This window comes from Carassius carassius, chromosome 21, assembly GCF_963082965.1.
Source record: "Carassius carassius chromosome 21, fCarCar2.1, whole genome shotgun sequence".
Taxonomy (NCBI): Eukaryota; Metazoa; Chordata; class Actinopteri; order Cypriniformes; family Cyprinidae; genus Carassius; species Carassius carassius.
The window spans coordinates 31,701,776-31,724,144 of NC_081775.1; the positions used below are offsets into that span (position 1 = coordinate 31,701,776).

Consider the following 22,369-nt stretch of genomic DNA (forward strand, 5'->3'; position numbering starts at 1 on the left):
ACCTTTGCCCTCATCAGCATGACATCATCACCAGGGCAATCTATTGTCAGTGAAACACTATTGTAGTTTGTAATATTTTCAGTTAGGTTATTATTTTAATATTTTCTGCTTTCACTTAAATTTTAGTGGAAGTTTTAGTGCTTCTGTTGTGTGCTTTTGTCATTTCTATTTTTTGTTCATTTGTCTGTATTTTTTATATTGTTTTATTCATTTTTATTAATGTATTTATTTAGTTTGATCTGTTTTAGTACTTCAAATTGAACTAAATGAAAATAAGTAATGTTGCCTAGTTAAAATGAGTTTACATTTTTTATTTTATTTCAGTTAACATATTGTGTTTTGCCAGTTTCATCAGGCTTAGTTTGCTGAATTATTTTAGAACTTAAAATTAAACCAATCAATCATTTTAATCAGAAATGTTGGCTTGGCATCTGGCAAAAAATTTATTAAGTTAACAAAAATTATAAGTAATTTTATTTCCGTTAACATTTATTTAATTTTTGTGTTTTACCAGGTTTTTTTTTTGTCTATATAGTTGTACTATTTTAATTCAATTTTAGTTGTAGTTTAAATTAGGCTAGCATTTCGAGTTCAAAATGAAAAGATAATTCTCAATAAAAAATTAGAAATGTTGGTGTGCCAACTAGCTGAAATAAAATTTGTATATATACATATAAAAAAATTACATAACATTGAATGTTTTTTCTTTTTCTTTTATTTTTAGTGACACATATAAGTATCTGTCATGCTCGTGCACTAATGCCTGTGCTTTCTGCAGATCATGAATCTGTCATGAATCTGATAAAATAGTGATTAGTAGCACAGAGCAGCATTTCTGAGGCCGCTTCGATAATTAACGGCACGTCAAACGCCCTTTGATACGGATCAGAAATCAGGCATGTGGGATTTTCCACAGGACAAAACCTTCAGGCCACATCAGATGAAATACAGAGTGGCACAAATGCATGGTAAGCTTGATCTATAAGCACTGAACTGATTTCTGAGCGTCTCTGTGTCTCATTACCAGCATCACGAACAGCGCTCAGGTCAGCTGCTGTGACTTCATGTGTACTCTGGACTGCATCTTTCAGAGCTGAGTGATTATCAGATAACACCGCGCAAACACATCAACCATAAACCACCTTTCACACAGCTTATCTGTTAAAACCTGTCTGATGTCAACTGTAAAACAATATTTGATTACAGATCATCTCTATTTTATTAATGCTTTTAGTTGATGATAATATCCCTTCTTAGGATGCCATGTGACGTACAAACCACCTCGATGACCTTTGACCCTCATCTGAAATTCTACACAGTGACATACTTTATTTACTTTATTATCTGCTAGTGCTGTGCTATCATTAGACGCAAAAGATTGTGACCCTGTCGTTTTCGAATCATTAGGGATTTATTCGATTTTAGGAGAAAAGATACAAATATTATTTTATTGTCTTTAATTTAATAATTTATTTAGAGATACACTATAATAACTGAACTATTAACTATAATAATAAAACAGTATTATTTAGAATGTTTTCTTTTTAATTTTTAATTTTGTTTCTGTTTTTGTCAGGCCTTTTATTTATTTTTTAAATGTGTGTGTGTGTGCGTGTATGTATATGTATATATATATTTATATGAATTATTATTTCGGTTATTTTAGTACTTTCTGCTGACTGAGCATTAAGCTGAAATAAAATAGTTATACAATTTTAGGATGTTATTTCAGTTAACATTTTACTTTTTTGTCAGATTTATTAGCTTTTCTTTTAAAATGTTTTAAAACAGTTTTATAAATTTTATATTATAAGTAAAACTCAAAAATAAGATAAGTTGCCTTGGCAAGTAGCTGAAATAAAACAAGTTTATATCTTATTTTATTTCAGATAATGTTTATTTCAAGTAATCAAAATGAGTTTATTGAGTATTGATGATGATTTGCATAGAGGCGGAGCTTCGTCTGTCCTGCTCATCTCATTGGTGGATTCTGTTGAGCTGCAGGATGTTTCTGTTCTTCAGCCAATCATGGTTGAATGGTTGCTGCCGCTCTTCATCATCATCATCATCATCACCGTAACCTAAACACATCACAGCACGATGAGTCTCATCAGATTAAACGCTGCAGTATCAGAGACGCTATAAACCACTGTTCTTTGATCTCACCCGAGTCATACGCTCATACGTTTATGATAACAATTTTTATTAATATTTTAAATGTGTTTTTATTTTTTACTTTTTCAATTGTAGGTACTTCAGTACAGATACATGAAATGTTGCCTTAGTTAATACCTGAATTGTTTTTCCCAGTTAACATTTATTTCAGGTAATTGTTTTAGAATAATAACCAAGCTTAGGACACAATGTGGCCGTTTATGACCTTTGACCTAAAATTCTACATAAGGAATATTTAGCATCTTTTAGTGTTGTGAACAGATGAAATTCTTTGTGTTTAATTATGAAAGCATCATATAAATATCTTCTGGGTTGTTGAGCTGGACTTACTGTTGAGGGTCAGAGGGTTTCTGAGAACTTGGTTGCCCCCTACAGGACAGCTGGAACACACACACACACACACACACACTCACACACATATTTACATTTACATGTAATCATTTAGCAGACACTTTTATCCAAAGCGACTTACAAATGAGAACAATAGAAGCAGTCAGGTCAACAAGAGAACAACAACAGTATACAAGTGCCAAGTGCTAGTGTTAGTTGGTTAAGTGCAGGCGAAAAAGATGAGTCTTTAGCTGTTTCTTGAAAATGAGTAAAGACTCAGCTGTACGAATTGAGATTGGGAGGTCATTCCACCAGCTGGGGACAGTCCAGGAAAAGGTCCGTGAGAGTGATTTTGAACTTCTTTGGGATGGTACCACAAGGCGTCGATCACTTGCAGAGCGCAAACTTCTGGAGGGCACATAAGATTTAACCAATGAGTTTAGGTAAGTTGGAGCCGTGCCAGTGGTCGTCTTGTAGGCTAGCATCAGTACCTTGAATTTGATGCGAGCAGCTACTGGTAGCCAGTGTAACCTGATGAGGAGAGGAGTAACGTGAGCTGTTTTTGGCTCATTGAAGACAACCCTCGCTGCTGCATTCTGGATGAAATGTTCCCCCTCAAAAATCACGACTGCATGACGCCCCTGATCGAGGGGTCTGGTCGTTTTATGTTATTTGACTAAACTATTATTATATTACAGTATTTATTTGTTTTTAACACGTAGAGTGCCTTAACAATAATTATCAAAACACTGTTAAGGCTTATTCAGATTTTCTCATTCTCTGAATTATCATTATGAAAATAAAAAAATTCAGAAATGAATTAAAATATAATTATATTTTAAATGTGACACAAATATATATTTTTTCTACAATAGCAACAGTGTTTTCAACAGCAAGACCACTTTAGCCTGTAAACTCAATATCTCTCTGGAAATAAATGTAAAAATATCAATGTCAATAAAAAATGCATAATATACCTGACATCAAAGTGCAGTGTGAAGGATATGAATAACAAATGTAGCCTGTCATTTGTTTACATTGCAAAGGTGTTAAATTTTAGACAACAACAACTACAACAGTAATAATAATATTAATCACTATATTCCAGTGTATCAGTTTAATGTTTTGTATCAATATTTAAGGTGGACTTATTGATTAGGTGCAAGAGTAGTAGTGATGGTTAAAATAATCGATTAGTGCTGAAATAGTAAATTGAGCCTTGTTCCTAGATGGACAGAGAGTGGAAAGTAATAGATCAAATGAGGAGATGGAGATAGAGGAAGAAAAAGAGGGAAATGTAGAGGCATAAGTGACAGAAAGAGAGCAGGTAACAGCAAGCCAGGAGACAAAGGCTGGTGAGAAAGAGGAAAATGTAGAGGCACAAGTGTTTTCCACAGTTTTTACTATAACAGCTGTTCTTATTTATTCTGTAGAACAGAGAAGAAAAAGCCATCAGGTTGGGACAATTTAAGACTTTTCAGTTTCTAATCCCAGAGCTATTATTAGCTGCCGTATCAATACATGATCATCCATATCGATACGCGAATCAGCAAGGAATGCATCACAATATATTGCTGTATTGATATTCTGAACAGCGCTATTTAAAGCCTTGTTCCATGTGCCCCTTTTATACTTGAGCACCTGCTCCTCCAAAGGTCTCTGCATGGCCCAATCAGAGGTTTTATATTCTCACCTGATGAACAGATTCGTCTGTGTTAATTAACACTAATCAGACTGTAATTAAGCAGAGAAACAGAAGGTCACTGGAGGCTGAAGCTGCTCGTCTTCTCTCGTTGAAGAACATGCTAAAATGCATTAATCAGACACGATGAGCTGATGTTGCTCTTAATAAAACACGATGACGTTTAAACAGGACAGCCGTGTAGAATTATGGGTAGGGGTCAAAGGTCATCAGTCAGGGTGGTTTGCTCTGAGCGTAGATGAGCGATTCGGAGAGGAATGGAGATGTGTATCTAGTGTTTCCTTATTTTTGAGCAGGAAAGCACAGGCTTGTTGACTTCCTCTCCCTCCCTTCCTTCCTTCTCTGCGAAGGTGAAAATGAGAACAAAGTGATTGTTCCTGTTCTCTTTCTTAAGTCACTTCAAATGCTGTTTGTGCGGCTGGAGCTCATTGTGAGGAGAGCAGAGCAGGAGACAGGTAAGAGACCACACACACACACACACACATCGATGCGCTTTACAGGTGTTCAGTTATGGATCAATATGGATTCTGTAATAATCAAATGCTCACATGCTGAAAACTGACTTCAAAATATGCCTGTATTTAAAAAGTAACCTCCATAACAACTCAAATATTTGTGTTTTTCAGATGATATAGTTATCTGTATACATGTATAAAATATACTTGTATTTTATATTTCCTGAATTTAATCCATTTTCAGTGTATATGGACTACATGCTGCAAAAATGATTTTCTTCTTCAGAATTTTTGTTTGCTTTTCTGAAATTAAGAGATAATTATTTGAGATTACATTTTGCATAAGTAACATCGGGAAAAAGGATCAAAATGAACTTAACTTGTGCTTTAAACAAGCTTAAAACAAATATGTGTCAATGTGGACAGAAAAAGAAACTCTGTTTTCTCTTTGAATTCAGGTGATTTGTCTGAGCCCTTTGACAGATATTTGGTTTGTTTTAAGCATAAACTCTCTTCATTTTGCTACATTTTTCAGAAAATATATTGTGCTTCTTAAATCAATGCATCTTAATTGAGAGATGTTTAGATATTTCCACCAAATATTCTTTGATTTTATATTAAACTGCATTTATTTTTTTATGCAAATATGTTTTAATATGCAAATTGCATGTGTGTAATATGCAAAGGAAACCACTTTGTGTTTAGTGCATGTAGTGTTTGAGTTTGAGGATAGTTTCTGTCAGTGTTTGTGTCATTCATCTGTTTAAAGCAGAAGTGTTTGGTGTAGTTTGCATTAGTTGGTCTGTTTGATTGTAATCTGCTCGAATGACAGCACCAGATAATGGCTTGTAATGAAAAGGAGAAGTTCCAGTCCAAACGCAGTGAAAGTGAAACACAGAGGAACAGCAGAGAGGAAGAGAGGATCTATCTGACTGATTTGGTTAACACTATTCCAACAAACACTGACAAATCCGATGAAACCAACAAATCAGCTGTTTTCTGGAGCAGTGTGAATCAGTCTTTGTGACAGGAACACAACAGGATTTCTAGTTCTAGTTAACAGCAAAGCCAGTGAAGATCTTTCAGCAGAAAAACATTCTTGAATGCATTTACTTGAGAAGCAAAATGAGCATCAAAGTTTATGCTTAAAACATAAAAATATTTGCTAGTGGAGTCAAGGAATGAAAATGAAATTCAAAGGGAAAACAAGATTATTTTTTGACCACCTTTTGCAGATTTTTTCTTGTTTTAAGCACAAAGTCAATTTTTATTCATTTTTTACTTGATTTAAGAATGTTTAGATATTTGTGCTAGAAAGTGACACAGAAATACTGAGTAAGAGAATTATTTGTTTGCAGTGTATGGTGTTTGCGACACTAAGATCAGGGGTTCGATTCCCAGGGAATGCATGAACTGATCAAACTTGAATGCAATGCAAATCACTTTGGATAAGAGCCTCTACCAAATGCATGAATGCAATAAATGGGATTTGTAGTATTAATTTACAACAAAGTCAGTCACAATGCCTTCATGTAGCTGCAAATTGCTGTCTTGTGTTTTCCAATACAAATACAAAGTTGAGTTTGCTTGAAAAGGGATATCTGCCAGTGGGCTCATAAATATAATCTTGATTCAAATTCATTATCTCTGTTATTTCATTTATTCTTGTTTTATGCATAAACTCGCTTAATTCTGATGCATTTTTCAGACTGAAGTCATATTGCTTCTCAAGTAAATGTATCTTGATTTAAGGATGTTTAGATATAGTTATACTAGAAAACAAGACACAAACACTGAGTAAAAGAATCACTTGTTTGCAGTGTATGCCCTCCTTTAGCTGCAAAAATGATTATCCAGTACAAAACATTCTTAAACCAAGAAACATGTACTTAACAAAATAAATGAAAAATCTGAAGGTTAGTGAGTTCATGCTTAAAAATCATCTTAATAAAAAGGTTTTTTTTTCTTGTTTTACGCATAAATGTAAACTCTGTTTTGTTATTTAAGTAAATGCATCTTGATTTAAGGATGTTTAGATATTAGTACTGGAAAACAAGACAAAAACACTGGAGTAAGAACATAATTTTTTTGCAGTGGCGCTTGTATCGCCAAGGTCAAGTGTTTGATGGGATGCATGAACCGATCAAACATGAATGCAATGCACATGACTTTGCATAAAAGCATCTGCCAAATGCATGAAAGCAGTAACCCATCGACGTGTTTTCGCAGGATGATTCTCACACTCGAGATCTGAGCGTGTAGAAACCTCCAGCATGGATCCGACCGAGAGCGAACGCAAGCGTCCAGAGGACTTCTCCAGCAGAAGCGTTGACCTCTCTCTTCTCCCCTTCTACCCTGTCGTCCCTCAGCCTCACCGATTCGTCCCAGATATGATCGACCTGAACCGGTTGCGTCTTCATCGCGTGATCAAGGTGAAGCAGGAGACGGTGAAGCCTCTGCCGCTGTGGCCTCCATCGCCTCCATTACTCCTGCGCTCTCCTGCTCCATACTTCCCATCTTTCCATCCCAGTCTGGTCCCGTTCCCATTCCTCCAGTTCTCTTCGAACCCCTTCTACACCACCGAAGCCACACGGTTTCGCCGCAGGAGCCAAGAAGCCAGCAAACCGGAGAAGCTGAACCTGCACGTGGATGACAGCTACTACGTGGATGTGGGCGGCGATCAGAAGCGCTGGAAGTGCCGCATGTGCGAGAAATCCTACACCTCCAAATACAACCTGATCACACACATCCTGGGCCACAGTGGCATCAAGCCGCACGAATGCAACCTCTGCGGGAAACTCTTCAAGCAGCTGAGCCACCTGCACACACACATGCTGACGCACAAGGGCACACGACCACACAAGTGCCAGGTGTGTAGACATATGTGCTGCTATTCAGTCATGCCATCTGTGTCCCTGCAGCACAGAAGCAGTCTTCAGTAGCACAGGTGTATTAGCAGCTATTGTATGAGTCACAATTATACATTTCTCTTTTATGCCAAAAATCATAAGGATATTATTAAATTTCCAACCGTAAATATATCAAAACATAACTTTTGATTAGTAATATGCATTATTGAGGAAAGTTACTTTTAAAAGTAATTCATTACAGTATTGTGTTACTCCTAGTAACTAATTACCTTTTTATGGAAAGTAATGCGTTATGTTACTTCTACTGAAAAACAAAAAAGTAATGCGTTACTTTACTAGTTACTTGAAAAAACTTGTAATGTGTTACCCCCAAAACTGGTGATATGCATTGCCAAGAACTTCATTTTGAACTTTAAATGACATTTAAACTTTTTTGAACTTTTAGAACCTTCATTTGATTTTCTCAATATTTCGATTTTTTTTTGCTCCCTCAGATTCCAGATTTTCAAATATTGTCCTCCTCACAAACCACACATCAATGGAGAGATGATTTATTCAGCTTTCAGATGATGTATACATCTCAATTTCCAAAAATTGACCCTTTTGACTTGTTTTTTGTTTGTTTGTTTTTTGCTCAAGGGTCACATATGACTTTTTCAATGACAAGTTTAATTTATTTCTTATGTAAAACTTAGTCTGGCTTGTAGAATTAATATTAGATACTCTGTTATGGGAACAGAATGTGGCATGTGCAGGTGGTTGTTTCTTTATATCAAATGCTATATTTAATAAAAAAATAATGATTTGCCTGGTAATGATTAATAGTCTCATTATAACAAATGCTTCAGTTAAGAACTATGACACGTGGCCTTCAGATATTCCAAAACAGACTATGATGTTACTTTATTGCACCAACTTTGAAAGATGATAGCACAAAAGACCATTTCACAAAAAATAAATAAATAAATGGGCCCTGATCTTCATTTTGATGTATTGAATGTTCAGATATATTCTAGGGGACATGAAATTTTAGTGAAAATCTGCAAAAACGTTGGCCATCGCTGGCAACTGTTTTCACAAACAGTGATTATTTATGTATTTAAAATACATTTAGATGTATCTTTGCCCAACCTTGTCTACAGGTGTGCCACAAAGCCTTCACGCAGACCAGCCACCTGAAGAGACACATGATGCAGCACAGCGAGGTCAAGCCCTACAGCTGCGGCGTCTGTAGCCGGGGCTTCGCGTATCCCAGCGAGCTGCGCGCGCACGAGCTCAAGCACGAGCGCGGTCAGGAGAACGTGTGCGTGGAGTGCGGGCTCGACTTCCCCACACTGGCGCAGCTCAAACGCCACCTGACAGCGCACCGCGGCCCCGTGCAGTACGACTGCGGCGAATGCGGCAAGAGCTTCCAGTATCCCAGCCAGCTGCAGAACCACATGATGAAGCACAAGGACATCCGGCCGTTCATCTGCAGCGAGTGCGGGATGGAGTTCGTCCAGTCACACCATCTCAAGCAGCACGCGCTCACGCACAAGGTACGCGCAGGTGACGCACGCTGCATGGGGAGAAATGGAAGTTCAGTTTCAGCCTTTAATATTTAAAAGAATAAAAAAATACAATAAAAATGTCAAAACACAACAAAATTACCAAAACCTGAACTAAAATTATAATGAGAATGGAAAAGGTAAAAATAAAAACTTCACTGTAATTTTTAAAGATTATTACAGTAGAATATACAACTTTAATTTTTAAAATGAACAAAAACTAATAAAAATGGCAAAACACAACAAAATTACTAAAACTAGAACTAAAATTATAATTACAATGGACAATTAAAAAATAAAAAAGATTACTGCAGTAAATTTTTTCAACCAAATACAATTTCAGACTTTAATATTTAAAAAGAACAAAAACTAATAAAAACGGCCAAAGCGTAACAAAATTACTGAAACTGTAACTAAAATAGAAATGAAAATGGAAAACATAAAAATAAAAATATCACACACTAACTATTTTCTGAATATTATTACACTGCGAAACACAAATTTAGTCTTGAATATTTTAAGGAAAAAAGAAAAATCAAAACACAACACAACAAACACAACAAAAGGTTACTAAACCTTTAATTAACTTAAATCATTATTAGAATTTAAAATGTAAAAATAAAAACATTGCATTGTAATTTTTAAAGATTATTACAGTAGAAAACACAACTTTACTCTTAGTAAAAAAATTTATAAAATGACAAAAAACAGCAAAAATTACTAAACTACTTAACTAAAATTATGAGAATGGAAAATTTAAAAATAAAAACTACACTGTAATTATTGAAGATAATTACAGTAGAAAATACAACTTCAGTCTTTAATATTAAAAATAACAAAAAGTAATAAAAATGGAAAAAGCACAACAAAATTACTGAAACTGTAACTTAAATAGAAATTAGAATGGAACACATAAAAATAAAAATTGCATACACAAAAAAATATTTTCTGAAGATTATTACATTGCAAAACATCTCGGTTACGTATGTAACCTTGGTTCCCTGAATAGGGAACGAGATGCTGCGGTGACGTCACCACGTATGGGAACACCTTCGGTGTGACGAATGTCTGAAGCCCTATACCATCCCGCCAATCTTATTGGCCAAATAGCGCGTGGCACCGCCCAGCATGCGTAAGCATATATATACCTGGTGCCGCGCGCCATTTACCTCAGATTTCATGACGAAGAAGAAAGCTATCAAGGTACGGCACGGCCAGAACCGCAGCATCTCGTTCCCTATTCAGGGAACCAAGGTTACATACGTAACCGAGATGTTCCCTTTCATAGGTCACTTCGATGCTGCGGTGACGTCACCACGTATGGGAACGCTATACCATCACGCCTGACGTACCTGATAGCTTGGATCCAAGGAAGCATCTGCTCAAGCGGAGAGAACCCGGGAGCCAGAAGCCATCCTCACATCCAGACTGTAAGACCTGATAAAAGTGCTCGGTGAGGACCAGCCTGCCGCAGCACAGATATCATCCATAGAAGATCCACTGAGAAAGGCTTGAGAAGAAGCCACTGCTCTCGTGGAATGACCTTTTACTCCTAAGGGCGAAGCGAGCTTGCGCGCCTCATAGGCCAAGGAAATAACCTGCACCAGCCAATGGGACATGCACTGTTTCGTAACTGCATGGCCTTATTCTTATGTCCAAAACAGACAAACAGCTGGTCAGACTCACGCCATGGGGCAGTACGATCCACATAAGTCTTTAACGCTCTCACAGGGCAAAGACTTAGATCCCCAGACTCCGCCGCAGCAGGAGAAAAGCCTCCAGGACCACCTGCTGAAAGCGAAAGGGATAGATGCGACCTAGGGACATAATTAGGCCTTGGTCGCAACAACACTTCCACAGAGTCTGTGCTGTAAAAGTCAGGATTTATCCGGAACAATTCCAAGGGCTCAAACAGATGCCCTGATAAACCATGCAACACAATGGAAAAACCCATGAAGGGACCCGCACGGGGCGGAAAGGCCTCAGCCGTCGCGCACCCTGTATGAAGGAGAAATAGTGGATGACGGCCCACTGAGGCACCATTTATATATTCGTGGTAAGCTGAATGGCTGCCACGTAAACCTTAGGGTAGCTGGTGTCACTCCATCCAAAAAACGTTCCTGAAGGAACTCCAGTACTGACGCCACTGGGCAGTAAACTGGATCCATTTTATGAGTTTCACACCAGGCCGTAAACAGTCTCCACTTGAAAGCATATAAGCGTCTCGTAGAAGCTGCTCTAGAATTCAGTATAGTCTCGGTAGTTTCAGCAGAAAGACCGGGACATATGAACTCACTCCGCTCAGAGGCCATGCCCACAGATCCCATAGATCTGGCCTCGGGTGCCAAATCAGTCCCTGTGCTTGTGATAATAAATCCTGTCTGAGGGGAATCTCCCATGGAGAGCCCGCTAACAGATTGATCAGATCCACAAACCACGGCTGTGTGTGTGCCACCGCGGAGCCACCAGCAGCAGCTGTTCCACCCTGTCCACCCGTATTCTGCGTAATATCGCCGAAATCAGACAGATTGGGGGAAAACGCATACAAACTGGTCCTGGGCCAGTTGTGGGCTAATGCATCTAAGCCCAGGGGTGCTGGAGGGCATAGGGAGAACCAAAGCGGGTAATGCGCAGTCGTGTTTGACGCAAACAATTCCACTTCGCTTCCCCGAAAATCTGCCATAGGAGACTCACCGATTGGGGGTGCAATCCCCACTCCGCTTGCTCCAGAGTCTGCCTGGATAGCAAATTCGCTCCAAAGTCCAACGTCCGGGGACATGAACAGCTCGGATCGATAGAATTTAGTTCTGAAAACAAAGAACATGTTTCGCCAGCCTGCACAGGGGGCGAGAGAATAATCCTCTCTGATGATTCAGGTATGACACAACCGCTGTGTTGTCTGATCTGAGCAGCACATGACGGCCGATCAGCAGATTCGAGAAATACTGGAGAGCCAGAAAAACAGCCAGTAATTTCAACCTGTTTATGTGCCAACTCCCTTGACAAACAGCTCCCCAGTCGGTCAAAGACGCATCCGTCGTGACAGTCTCTCGGGAAGCGCAAATCCCCAGCCGGACTCCGGTCAGGAGAATTCAGTCAGGAGAATTCGGTTGACATACATATTTTTAAGCGACATCACACATCGCCGTGTCACCGGAATCGTCCGATGCGGAGACAACGGGGTGAAACATTCCATACGTAAGCCCAGGCTGTTAAATGATTCAGCACAAGATCCCCATGAGAGTGTGCTTGAGTCTGCGATTGCGCTAAACACCAGCTAATTGCCTAAAATAGTTCAAACACGAACGCCCTGGTGCCGCAACGGGGCCAGAAATCCATCCATGCATTTTGAGAAATACTGATACGCTTTGCTCTCTAAAGCGAATCTGAGGAACTTCCTGAGTGCAAGATTCAGATGGTGTAAACCCAGAATGGGTCGTAATCTGTCAGTGTTTTTTTTTTTTTTTTTTTTTTTACCACAAAATGACGGCTGTAAAAAACCCCGCCTCCATCTGAGAGGGGTGTACTTCCTCTATAGCCCCTTTGCTCAGCAGAGTTGACATCTCCTGTCGCAGCACCGCTATTTCCATCGGCTTCGCCACCGTGGAAAGAATTCTGCGGAAAGGAGGCGGGCCTTATTGAAACTGAATGGTGTATCCATGACAAATCGTGCGTAACACCCATAGAGAAATGTCGGGCAAGCGTTCACACACGGCCGAGACCATACTAGCGGTCTCAAAATTTCCGCTTCCTGCAACGCTGTCATACATGTTAAAATATCCGGGCACGAAAAGCTTGTGGCGTTCGTGCACAGGGGAAGTGTATGTATAAGAGCCGTTGCGTCTCGTTGTGTATAATCCTGAAACGTGTCCACGGCAGGAATTAGGCCAACAGATTGAACATCGGGCTTTGCCGCTAGCGAAAAACGGCGGCTGTGCGAGCCGTCATAAATGGGTCGTCTGTGCAGGACCCTTGAATCGCCCCTCGAATTCTGAAAGCTGGATTGCGCAGAGTGTCTGAGGGAACGTTTGGCATTACAGCTCAATCCAATGCTGCTCGAAGCACCGTTTGCTGCGAGGCAGACAATGTAGAATGTGGGGACTGCAGTGAGAGGGTTAGATGTGCATAGCAATCCAACAGCACTCTCTGTTGGAGGGCACAGTCCCTGGCAAGCATTAAGGAAAACGCATGCGTCAAACTCGCTGCGTTTCGTTGTGTATAATCCTGAAGCGTATCCACGGCAGGATTTAATCCAACAAGATAAACATTGGGCCACGCTGCTAGCGAGAACGCGGCAGCTGTGCGAGCCGTCATACACTGGCCATCTTTGCCAGCCTCCGCGCCGTCCCTCAAACTCTGAAGGCTGGATTGTGCAGAGTGTCTGAGGGGGCGCGCGAATGAGAGCTCAGTTCAATGACGCTCGAGGTGCCTTTGCTGCGAGACAGTCAATGTTAGAGAACATGAAGGAAAACGCATGCATCAAACTCGCTGCGTTTCGTTGTGTATAATCCTGAAGCGTATCCACGGCAGGATTTAATCCAACAAGATAAACATTGGGCCACGCTGCTAGCGAGAACGCGGCAGCTGTGCGAGCCGTCATACACTGGCCATCTTTGCCAGCCTCCGCGCCGTCCCTCAAACTCTGAAGGCTGGATTGTGCAGAGTGTCTGAGGGGGCGCGCGAATGAGAGCTCAGTTCAATGACGCTCTAGGTGCCTTTGCTGCGAGACAGTCAATGTTAGAGAACATGAAGGAAACGCATGCATCAAACTCGCTGCGTTTCGTTGTGTATAATCCTGAAGCGTATCCACGGCAGGATTTAATCCAACAAGATGAACATCGGGCCACGCCGCTAGCGAGAACGCGGCGGCTGTGTGAACCGTATACACTGGCCATCTTTGCCAGCCTCCGCGCCGTCCCTCAAACTCTGAAGGCTGGATTGTGCAGAGTGTCTGAGGGGGCGCGCGAATGATAGCTCCGTTCAATGACGCTCGAGGTGCCTTTGCTGCGAGACAGTCAATGTTAGAGAACATGAAGGAAACGCATGCATCAAACTCGCTGCGTTTCGTTGTGTATAATCCTGAAGCGTATCCACGGCAGGATTTAATCCAACAAGATGAACATCGGGCCACGCCGCTAGCGAGAACGCGGCGGCTGTGTGAACCGTATACACTGGCCATCTTTGCCAGCCTCCGCGCCGTCCCTCAAACTCTGAAGACTGGATTGTGCAGAGTGTCTGAGGGGGCGCGCGAATGATAGCTCCGTTCAATGACGCTCTAGGTGCCTTTGCTGCGAGACAGTCAATGTTAGAGAACATGAAGGAAACGCATGCATCAAACTCGCTGCGTTTCGTTGTGTATAATCCTGAAGCGTATCCACGGCAGGATTTAATCCAACAAGATGAACATCGGGCCACGCCGCTAGCGAGAACGCGGCGGCTGTGTGAACCGTATACACTGGCCATCTTTGCCAGCCTCCGCGCCGTCCCTCAAACTCTGAAGACTGGATTGTGCAGAGTGTCTGAGGGGGCGCGCGAATGATAGCTCAGTTAAATGACGCTCGAGGAGCCTTTGCTGTGAGACAGTCAAATGTTAGAGTGTGGAAACTGCAGTGAGAGGCTTAGATGTGCATTAGCAGTCCAACAGCACTCTCTGGAGGCGGGCACAGTCCTAAGCAAACATGAAGGAAAAACGCATGCGTCACATTCGCTGCGTTTCGTTGTGTACAATCCTGAAGCGTATCCACGGCAGGATTTAATCCAACAAGATAAACATCGGGCCACGCCGCTAGCGAGAACGCGGTGGCTGTGTGAACCGTCATACGCTGGCCATCTTTGCCAGCCTCCGTGCCGTCCCTCAAACTCTGAAGACTGGATTGTGCAGAGTGTCTGAGGGGGCGCGCGAATGATAGCTCAGTCCAATGACGCTCGAGGTGCCCTTGCTGCGAGACAGTCAAAGTTAGAGTATGGGGACTGCAGTGAGAGGGTAGATGTGCATTAGCAGTCTAACAGCACTCTCAGTGAAGGGCATAGTCCCTGGCATATTAACATGAAGAAAAGCGTGTGCGTCAAACTCGCTGCGTTTCGTTGTATATAATCCTGAAGCGTATCCACGGCAGGATTCAATCCAACAAGATGAACATCGGGCCACGCCGCTAGCGAGAACGCGGCGGCTGTGTGAACCGTATACACTGGCCATCTTTGCCAGCCTCCGCGCCGTCCCTCAAACTCTGAAGACTGGATTGTGCAGAGTGTCTGAGGGGGCGCGCGAATGATAGCTCAGTTAAATGACGCTCGAGGAGCCTTTGCTGTGAGACAGTCAAATGTTAGAGTGTGGAAACTGCAGTGAGAGGCTTAGATGTGCATTAGCAGTCCAACAGCGCTCTCTGGAGGCGGGCACAGTCCTAAGCAAACATGAAGGGAACGCATGTATCAAACTCGCTGCGTTTCGTTGTGTATAATCCTGAAGCGTATCCACGGCAGGATTTAATCCAACAAGATGAACATCGGGCCACGCCGCTAGCGAGAACGCGGCGGCTGTGTGAACCGTATACACTGGCCATCTTTGCCAGCCTCCGCGCCGTCCCTCAAACTCTGAAGACTGGATTGTGCAGAGTGTCTGAGGGGGCGCGCGAATGATAGCTCAGTTAAATGACGCTCGAGGAGCCTTTGCTGTGAGACAGTCAAATGTTAGAGTGTGGAAACTGCAGTGAGAGGCTTAGATGTGCATTAGCAGTCCAACAGCGCTCTCTGGAGGCGGGCACAGTCCTAAGCAAACATGAAGGGAACGCATGTATCAAACTCGCTGCGTTTCGTTGTGTATAATCCTGAAGCGTATCCACGGCAGGATTTAATCCAACAAGATGAACATCGGGCCACGCCGCTAGCGAGAACGCGGCGGCTGTGTGAACCGTATACACTGGCCATCTTTGCCAGCCTCCGCGCCGTCCCTCAAACTCTGAAGACTGGATTGTGCAGAGTGTCTGAGGGGGCGCGCGAATGATAGCTCAGTTAAATGACGCTCGAGGAGCCTTTGCTGTGAGACAGTCAAATGTTAGAGTGTGGAAACTGCAGTGAGAGGCTTAGATGTGCATTAGCAGTCCAACAGCACTCTCTGGAGGCGGGCACAGTCCTAAGCAAACATGAAGGAAAAACGCATGCGTCACATTCGCTGCGTTTCGTTGTGTACAATCCTGAAGCGTATCCACGGCAGGATTTAATCCAACAAGATAAACATCGGGCCACGCCGCTAGCGAGAACGCGGTGGCTGTGTGAACCGTCATACGCTGGCCATCTTTGCCAGCCTCCGTGCCGTCCCTCAAACTCTGAAGACTGGATTGTGCAGAGTGTCTGAGGGGGCGCGCGAATGATAGCTCAGTTCAATGACGCTCGAGGTGCCCTTGCTGCGAGACAGTCAAAGTTAGAGTATGGGGACTGCAGTGAGAGGGTAGATGTGCATTAGCAGTCTAACAGCACTCTCAGTGAAGGGCATAGTCCCTGGCATATTAACATGAAGAAAAGCGTGTGCGTCAAACTCGCTGCGTTTCGTTGTATATAATCCTGAAGCGTATCCACGGCAGGATTCAATCCAACAAGATAACATCGGGCCAAGCCGCTAGCGAAAACGCGGCGGCTGTGTGAGCCGTAATCCACCATTTGAAGAGCAAAACTGTTGATTAACGCGCTCGAGTGGGGGAGAGCGAGCACATGGAACTCCAGTGCATCACTGTATTCATATTCAAGCCGCACATATCGCCCCTAACCAACACCTCGTGCGGGGCCTCGGCGACCGCAGAAGCGAAACGGTGGGGGTTAGACGCGAGGCGACTTAAGAAATACACTCCAGAGCGCGGATACTTCCTAATGGCGTTAGTGCACAGGGGAAGTGTATGCATATTTTACTGTAGCCATAGGCTATCAAGGAGAGAACCTGTAGAGAGGCTGCAACGAACCTCTCATAAGTGCCTCCTCGTGATAACCCATCATACGGCTCCTACCTTTCGTTGACTCATCGCGTCCGCGGAGAGGAGTATACTGCTCGTAGATGATCGCTGAGAACGCGAGATAATAGGGCACAGAAGATTCGCTTCGTACTGAAGGAATGAAATCTGAGGTAAATGGCGCGCGGCACCAGGTATATATATGCTTACGCATGCTGGGTGGTGCCACGCGCTATTTGGCCAATAAGATTGGCGGGATGGTATAGGGCTTCAGACATTCGTCACACCGAAGGTGTTCCCATACGTGGTGACGTCACCGCAGCATCGAAGTGACCTATGAAAGGGAACACAACTTGAGTCTTGAATATTTAAAAGAAAACAAGGAAAAATAGCAAAGAAATTACTAAAACTTTAACTTTAATTTGAGAATGGAAAAAAATACACTGTAAAAATATTTTTTGAAGATTACTGCAGTACATTTTACAAGAAAATACAATTTCTGACTTTAATATTTAAACAGAATGAAAACGAATAAAAATGGGAGAAAATAAATTACGAAAACTTTAACAAATATTAAAATAAAAACATAAAATAAAAATATAAACAACCCTGTAAAGTTTTTTGAAGATCATCGTTCATTTTCATTCATTTTACAAGAAAATACAATTTCAGTCGTTTTCAAAAGAACAAAATCTAATGAAAATTAGATTTACACCAACTTTTTTTCAATGCAGTTCACATAAAATCCATCTAAATTGTGATGCAAAATTTTTAAAATTTAACTACTGTAACTACACTGCAAAAAATAATATTCATCAGTTTTTTTGTCTCATTTTCCAGTAAAAATATCTAATCACGCATAAATCAACATGCATTTATTTAAAAAGCAAAATTACTTAAAATATTGTGTTTTCAAAAATCAAATATTTATCTTTTCTAATCATAAACTCAATTCATTTTGATTTTTTTAAACAAAACAAGACTTATGTCATGTTGCTTCTCAAGTAAAAAAAAAAAAAGTCTCATAAACTTGGCATTGTATATTACAACTGTGTATGAATGGTATTATCGAAGATAAAAGCATCTGCTAAATGCATAAATGTAAATGTATCTTGATTTAATTATGTTTATATATTTGGACTGGAAAACAATATAAAAATACTGAGGATGTGAAGAGGTTTTCGACTCCTAAACAGCAGTGAAAAAACAAAACAATGTAAAGAAACATCAATGCAACTAACCATGAATTGGTAAATGGAGACTTACTTTGAAAAGGAAGAAGAAAACACTTCCCATTTCTCCTGTTGCTAATGTTAAAGGTGGCATCAATCTAATTTATATTCAAAGTCACATGGTGCAGTAGTCAAAATAGACTAATGATGCATGAACAGATTGATATATTTTTACATCTTTTGAAACAAGAATGTGTCATTACTTGATACAATATAGAAGCAAAACTAGAAGCACACATTTACAGATAGTTCAGTCCTTGATTCTGATTGGCTGAGCCGTGTTCTAAGCTGTTCTAAATGACTCTACAATGTAACAAACACCTTTGTTTACTTCTGTGTGTTGCTCGGCAACCACTTTGTAGTAAACCACGGCTTCATTGGACTTATTGCTTTATAACCTCATATTCCTGTAGCTCAAACACCCTAATCATGCCGCTCGCAACACCAAGGTCATGGGTTCGATTCCCAGGAATTCATCAAATGTAAACTTTAAATGCAATCTATGTTGCGTTGGATAAAAGCGTCTGCTAAATGCATGGGTTTCTCATGGACTGTTCCTCCTCATCTTTCAGGGAGTGAAGGAGCACAAGTGTCGAATCTGTGGCCGTGAGTTCACGCTGCTGGCGAACATGAAGAGACACGTTCTGATTCACACCAACATCCGAGCGTATCAGTGCCAGCTGTGCTACAAGAGCTTCGTCCAGAAGCAGACGCTCAAGGCTCACATGATCGTCCACTCCGACATCAAGCCCTACAAGTGCAAGGTGCGTCACGACTCTACGCCATTCATCCAGGCTCTCTGCAGTCTGATGAAGGCCAGTTTAAGACCATGTAAAGAGAATGTAATGTGTCCCTGCAGCACAGAAGCAGTCATCAGTGTCACAGATGTATATTTGTAGAAATAGACAACAATGCATTGTATGAGTCACAATTATTCATTTCTCTTTTATGACAAAAATCATTAGGATATTAAGTAAAGATCATGTTCCATTAAGTAAATCTCCTACCGTAAATATATCAAAACTTCATGTTTGATTAGTAATATGCATTGCTAAGAACTTCATTTGAACAACTTTAAAGATGATTTTCTTAATATTTAGATTTTTTTTGCTCCCTCAGATTCCAGATTTTCAAATATCGTCCTCCTAACAAACCAGACATCAATGTAAAATGCATTTATGATGTATAAATCTGCTTTTGTGGTCCAGGGTCACATTTCCATATCATTTCCTCAAATGCTTCAGATTTTTGAAAATGCACTACAACTTCCAACAGATCTCCATTACTTTTGAAATAATTTCCTAAAAAAGAATCCAGCAATGTACTTCACCTTTTTGATCATGCTGCAAAGAAGTAGTTTCATCTGGTTTTCCAGTGCAAATGTCCGAAGATCCTTAAATCAAGACACACTTACTTTTTTATTTTTGGCCTGTTTTATGTCGAAACCGTCCACAGGTTCTTGTTTTGAGCACAAACTAGCTCTATTTTGTTTGATTTCTCAGAAAACTAGACTTCACATCTTCATTTGGCTCATCCAGTAAATGTCTCTTGATTTAAGGATGTGTAAATGTTCGTACTAGAAACCAAGACACAAATACTGAGAAAGACATTCTTCTTTTTTCTTTGAATTGCATGCAACATTTAATGCCATGTCTTTAAAATGCAAGACTTTCTCCTCTGATTTAATAAGTAGAAAAAAAACTATTGATCTGCAGAAACCCTGAATAACTAGAACCAAAGTTGGGATTTATAATGCAAAGCTGCTTCTATAAATGGATTAGATACCAAGAGGTCCTAAAAAGAACCACACAACGTATTCCTCGTGTGTGAATAAAGCTAATTGTGATTCTGAATGTAAAGCGTGATAAGGATGCACATGCGTTGTTTTGGCATGCGTGTGATGACTAGATATGTTTTTGGCAGTTGAGTGTCTCCTCGTCTATAGGAAGGATATCGCTGCACAAACTGACTGTGTAACAATGGCTCTCTCGTCTCCCGAGAACAAGCCCCACAAATAGATTTCATCTCGCTTTCTCTTGTGCACAGGAGCACTTCCTGTTTTCTCACGGTCCGTTCGGACAGTTTACAGTCCCTCTATCCTCCTGAAGGAAAGGAAAGGACCACCCTAATTAAATAAAAGAGCAGAGAGGAACTCCTTCATATTCCTGAAACTCACGACTGTCATGATTCAGTCTCTCTTTCCTCTTTCAAATGCTTTCAGATATACGAGATAAAGCTTTTATTCAATGACAACCAGTCACTGCATTAGCTTCATAGATATGATATTATCTATTTCATATTATCATGAAGATATTTATTAAACTTCCTACTGTAAATATCTCAAAACTTCATGTTTGATTAGTAATATGCATTGCTAAGAGCTTCATCTGAACGTCTTTAAAGATGATTTTCTCAATATTTAGATTTTTTCTGCTCGCTCAGATTCCAGATTTTCAAATATTGTCCTCCTCACAAACCAGACATCAATGGAGAGATGATTTATTCAGATTATGTATACATCTCAATTTCCCAAAATTGATCTTTATGACTGGTTTTGAGCTCCGGGTCACATATGATACACCCGTTATTTTATTTTAACTTTATTTTTGTGTGGTCTCAGAAATATAAGTTTGCATCCCAAAATCCAGTTTTGGATTTTTTTGTTATGTCTCAGAAGAAAATAATAAAAAAATAAAAATAAATAACAATAAAGTAATTGCAACTTTTTATCTCTTCTTATGTAAATTTTTACTTTTTTTTTTTTCTTTTTTTTTTTGCAGTTCTGAATTTATATCTCACAATCCTGATTTTCTTAAGAATTGTGATGGAAAAAAAAATATATATATATATATATGAACTCAGAAAATCAGCATTCTGACAAAGTTGCAATTACCTTTTTTATTGTTTTATTTTATGACAAGCTTCGGTTAAACTTTATTTTAAGGTGTCCTTCTTACAGTGCAATTATACATTTAATTACTGAGTAATATTAATAAACTGCATGTACTTACTTTACGGTTATGGTTTGGCTCAGGGTTACTTGCATGCAATAATTTATAGTTATTATAATAGTAACTCGGACACCTTACAGTAAAGTGTTTCTGTTTCATTTGTGAGTCTGACAGAGCTTGGAGAGAAAGATCTCTGAAGAGTTACTCTCTTTACAGCTGTGTGGGAAGGAGTTTAACAGAATGCATAATCTGATGGGCCACATGCACTTGCATTCTGACAGCAAACCCTTCAAGTGTCTTTACTGCTCCAGCAAGTTCACCCTGAAGGGAAACCTGACGCGCCACATGAAGGTCAAACACGGCATCATGGACCAAGGCCTGGACGCTCGCGGTGAGAAGCTTTACACGCCAGAACAGGGTTTGTGTCTGGTGTTCTCGTATCTTTAAAGTTGTTCAAATTACATTCTTAGCAATGCATATTACTAATCAAACATGTATTTACAATAGAGAACTTACAAAATAGCTTCATGGAACATGATCTTAATATGCTTAAAATCTGAAATGTACAGTTGTCTAATACACCTGAGCTACTGAGGACTGCTTGTGTGCTGCAGGGACACAGATCTGTGGCTCTTCTGAAGCTGTTGTTGGTCTTGTATGATGTTGACGGTGTCTCTGGATGCTCTCAGTCTTCAGGAGACGAGGACGGCTGTGTCTCTCTGCTCCTCTGCGAGTCCTGTCCCGCATCGGTCAGGAAGAGCCCTTCGATCTGTCCCAGAAGTCTCAGTCTGACGGCGGGAGCTCGGGCCGAGAAGAAGATGAGGACAGTCTGTACCGAATGAGCCAGGACAGTCCTGACCTCTACAAGACCCCAGAAGAAGACGAGGAGGACGAGAAGAAGAAACCAGACGACACGCACTTCTTCAGAGATAAAGAGGAGCACTTCTGAGGGAGCACGAGACACAGACTCACAGACACATGTCAAAAATGTACAGAAATCTACAAACACTGACAAAAAATGATTTTTCTAATAGAAAATATCTAAATGTTCTTGAATCGAGGAGTTTTTTAGTCTTGAAACGTGTGCAGAAGTAAATGAGTTTATGCTTAGAACTAGACAAAATATCTACCATTGGATTCAGAAAAATAAACTTAATTCTAAAGGAAACG

General features: G+C 40.6%; 1 protein-coding gene across 2 annotated transcripts; it reads left to right on the plus strand.

Annotated features, from left to right (window-relative positions):
* Positions 1 to 4,560: 4,560 nt before the first annotated feature.
* On the plus strand, positions 4,561 to 22,369 carry znf366 (zinc finger protein 366). 2 transcript variants are annotated; one of them, XM_059504323.1, is made up of 6 exons: positions 4,561 to 4,662; positions 6,892 to 7,532; positions 8,675 to 9,070; positions 18,821 to 19,012; positions 21,416 to 21,590; positions 21,889 to 22,369. In XM_059504323.1, exons 2-6 carry the CDS (start codon positions 6,936 to 6,938, stop codon positions 22,146 to 22,148), a joined length of 1,620 nt encoding a protein of 539 aa, XP_059360306.1. In that variant the 5' UTR covers positions 4,561 to 4,662; positions 6,892 to 6,935; the 3' UTR covers positions 22,149 to 22,369. The 2 variants fall into 2 exon arrangements, with proteins under 2 accessions (XP_059360306.1, XP_059360307.1); XM_059504324.1 differs by having other exon boundaries at positions 21,481 to 21,590; positions 21,889 to 22,107.

Coding starts and splice junctions, on each gene's coding strand:
- znf366 (XM_059504323.1), top strand. CDS start 6,936: ATGGATCCGACCGAGAGCGAACGCAAGCGTCCAGAGGACTTCTCCAGC. Junction 19,013..21,415: donor TCAAGCCCTACAAGTGCAAG/GTGCGTCACGAC, acceptor CTCTCTTTACAG/CTGTGTGGGAAGGAGTTTAA. Junction 21,591..21,888: donor CCAAGGCCTGGACGCTCGCG/GTGAGAAGCTTT, acceptor GGATGCTCTCAG/TCTTCAGGAGACGAGGACGG.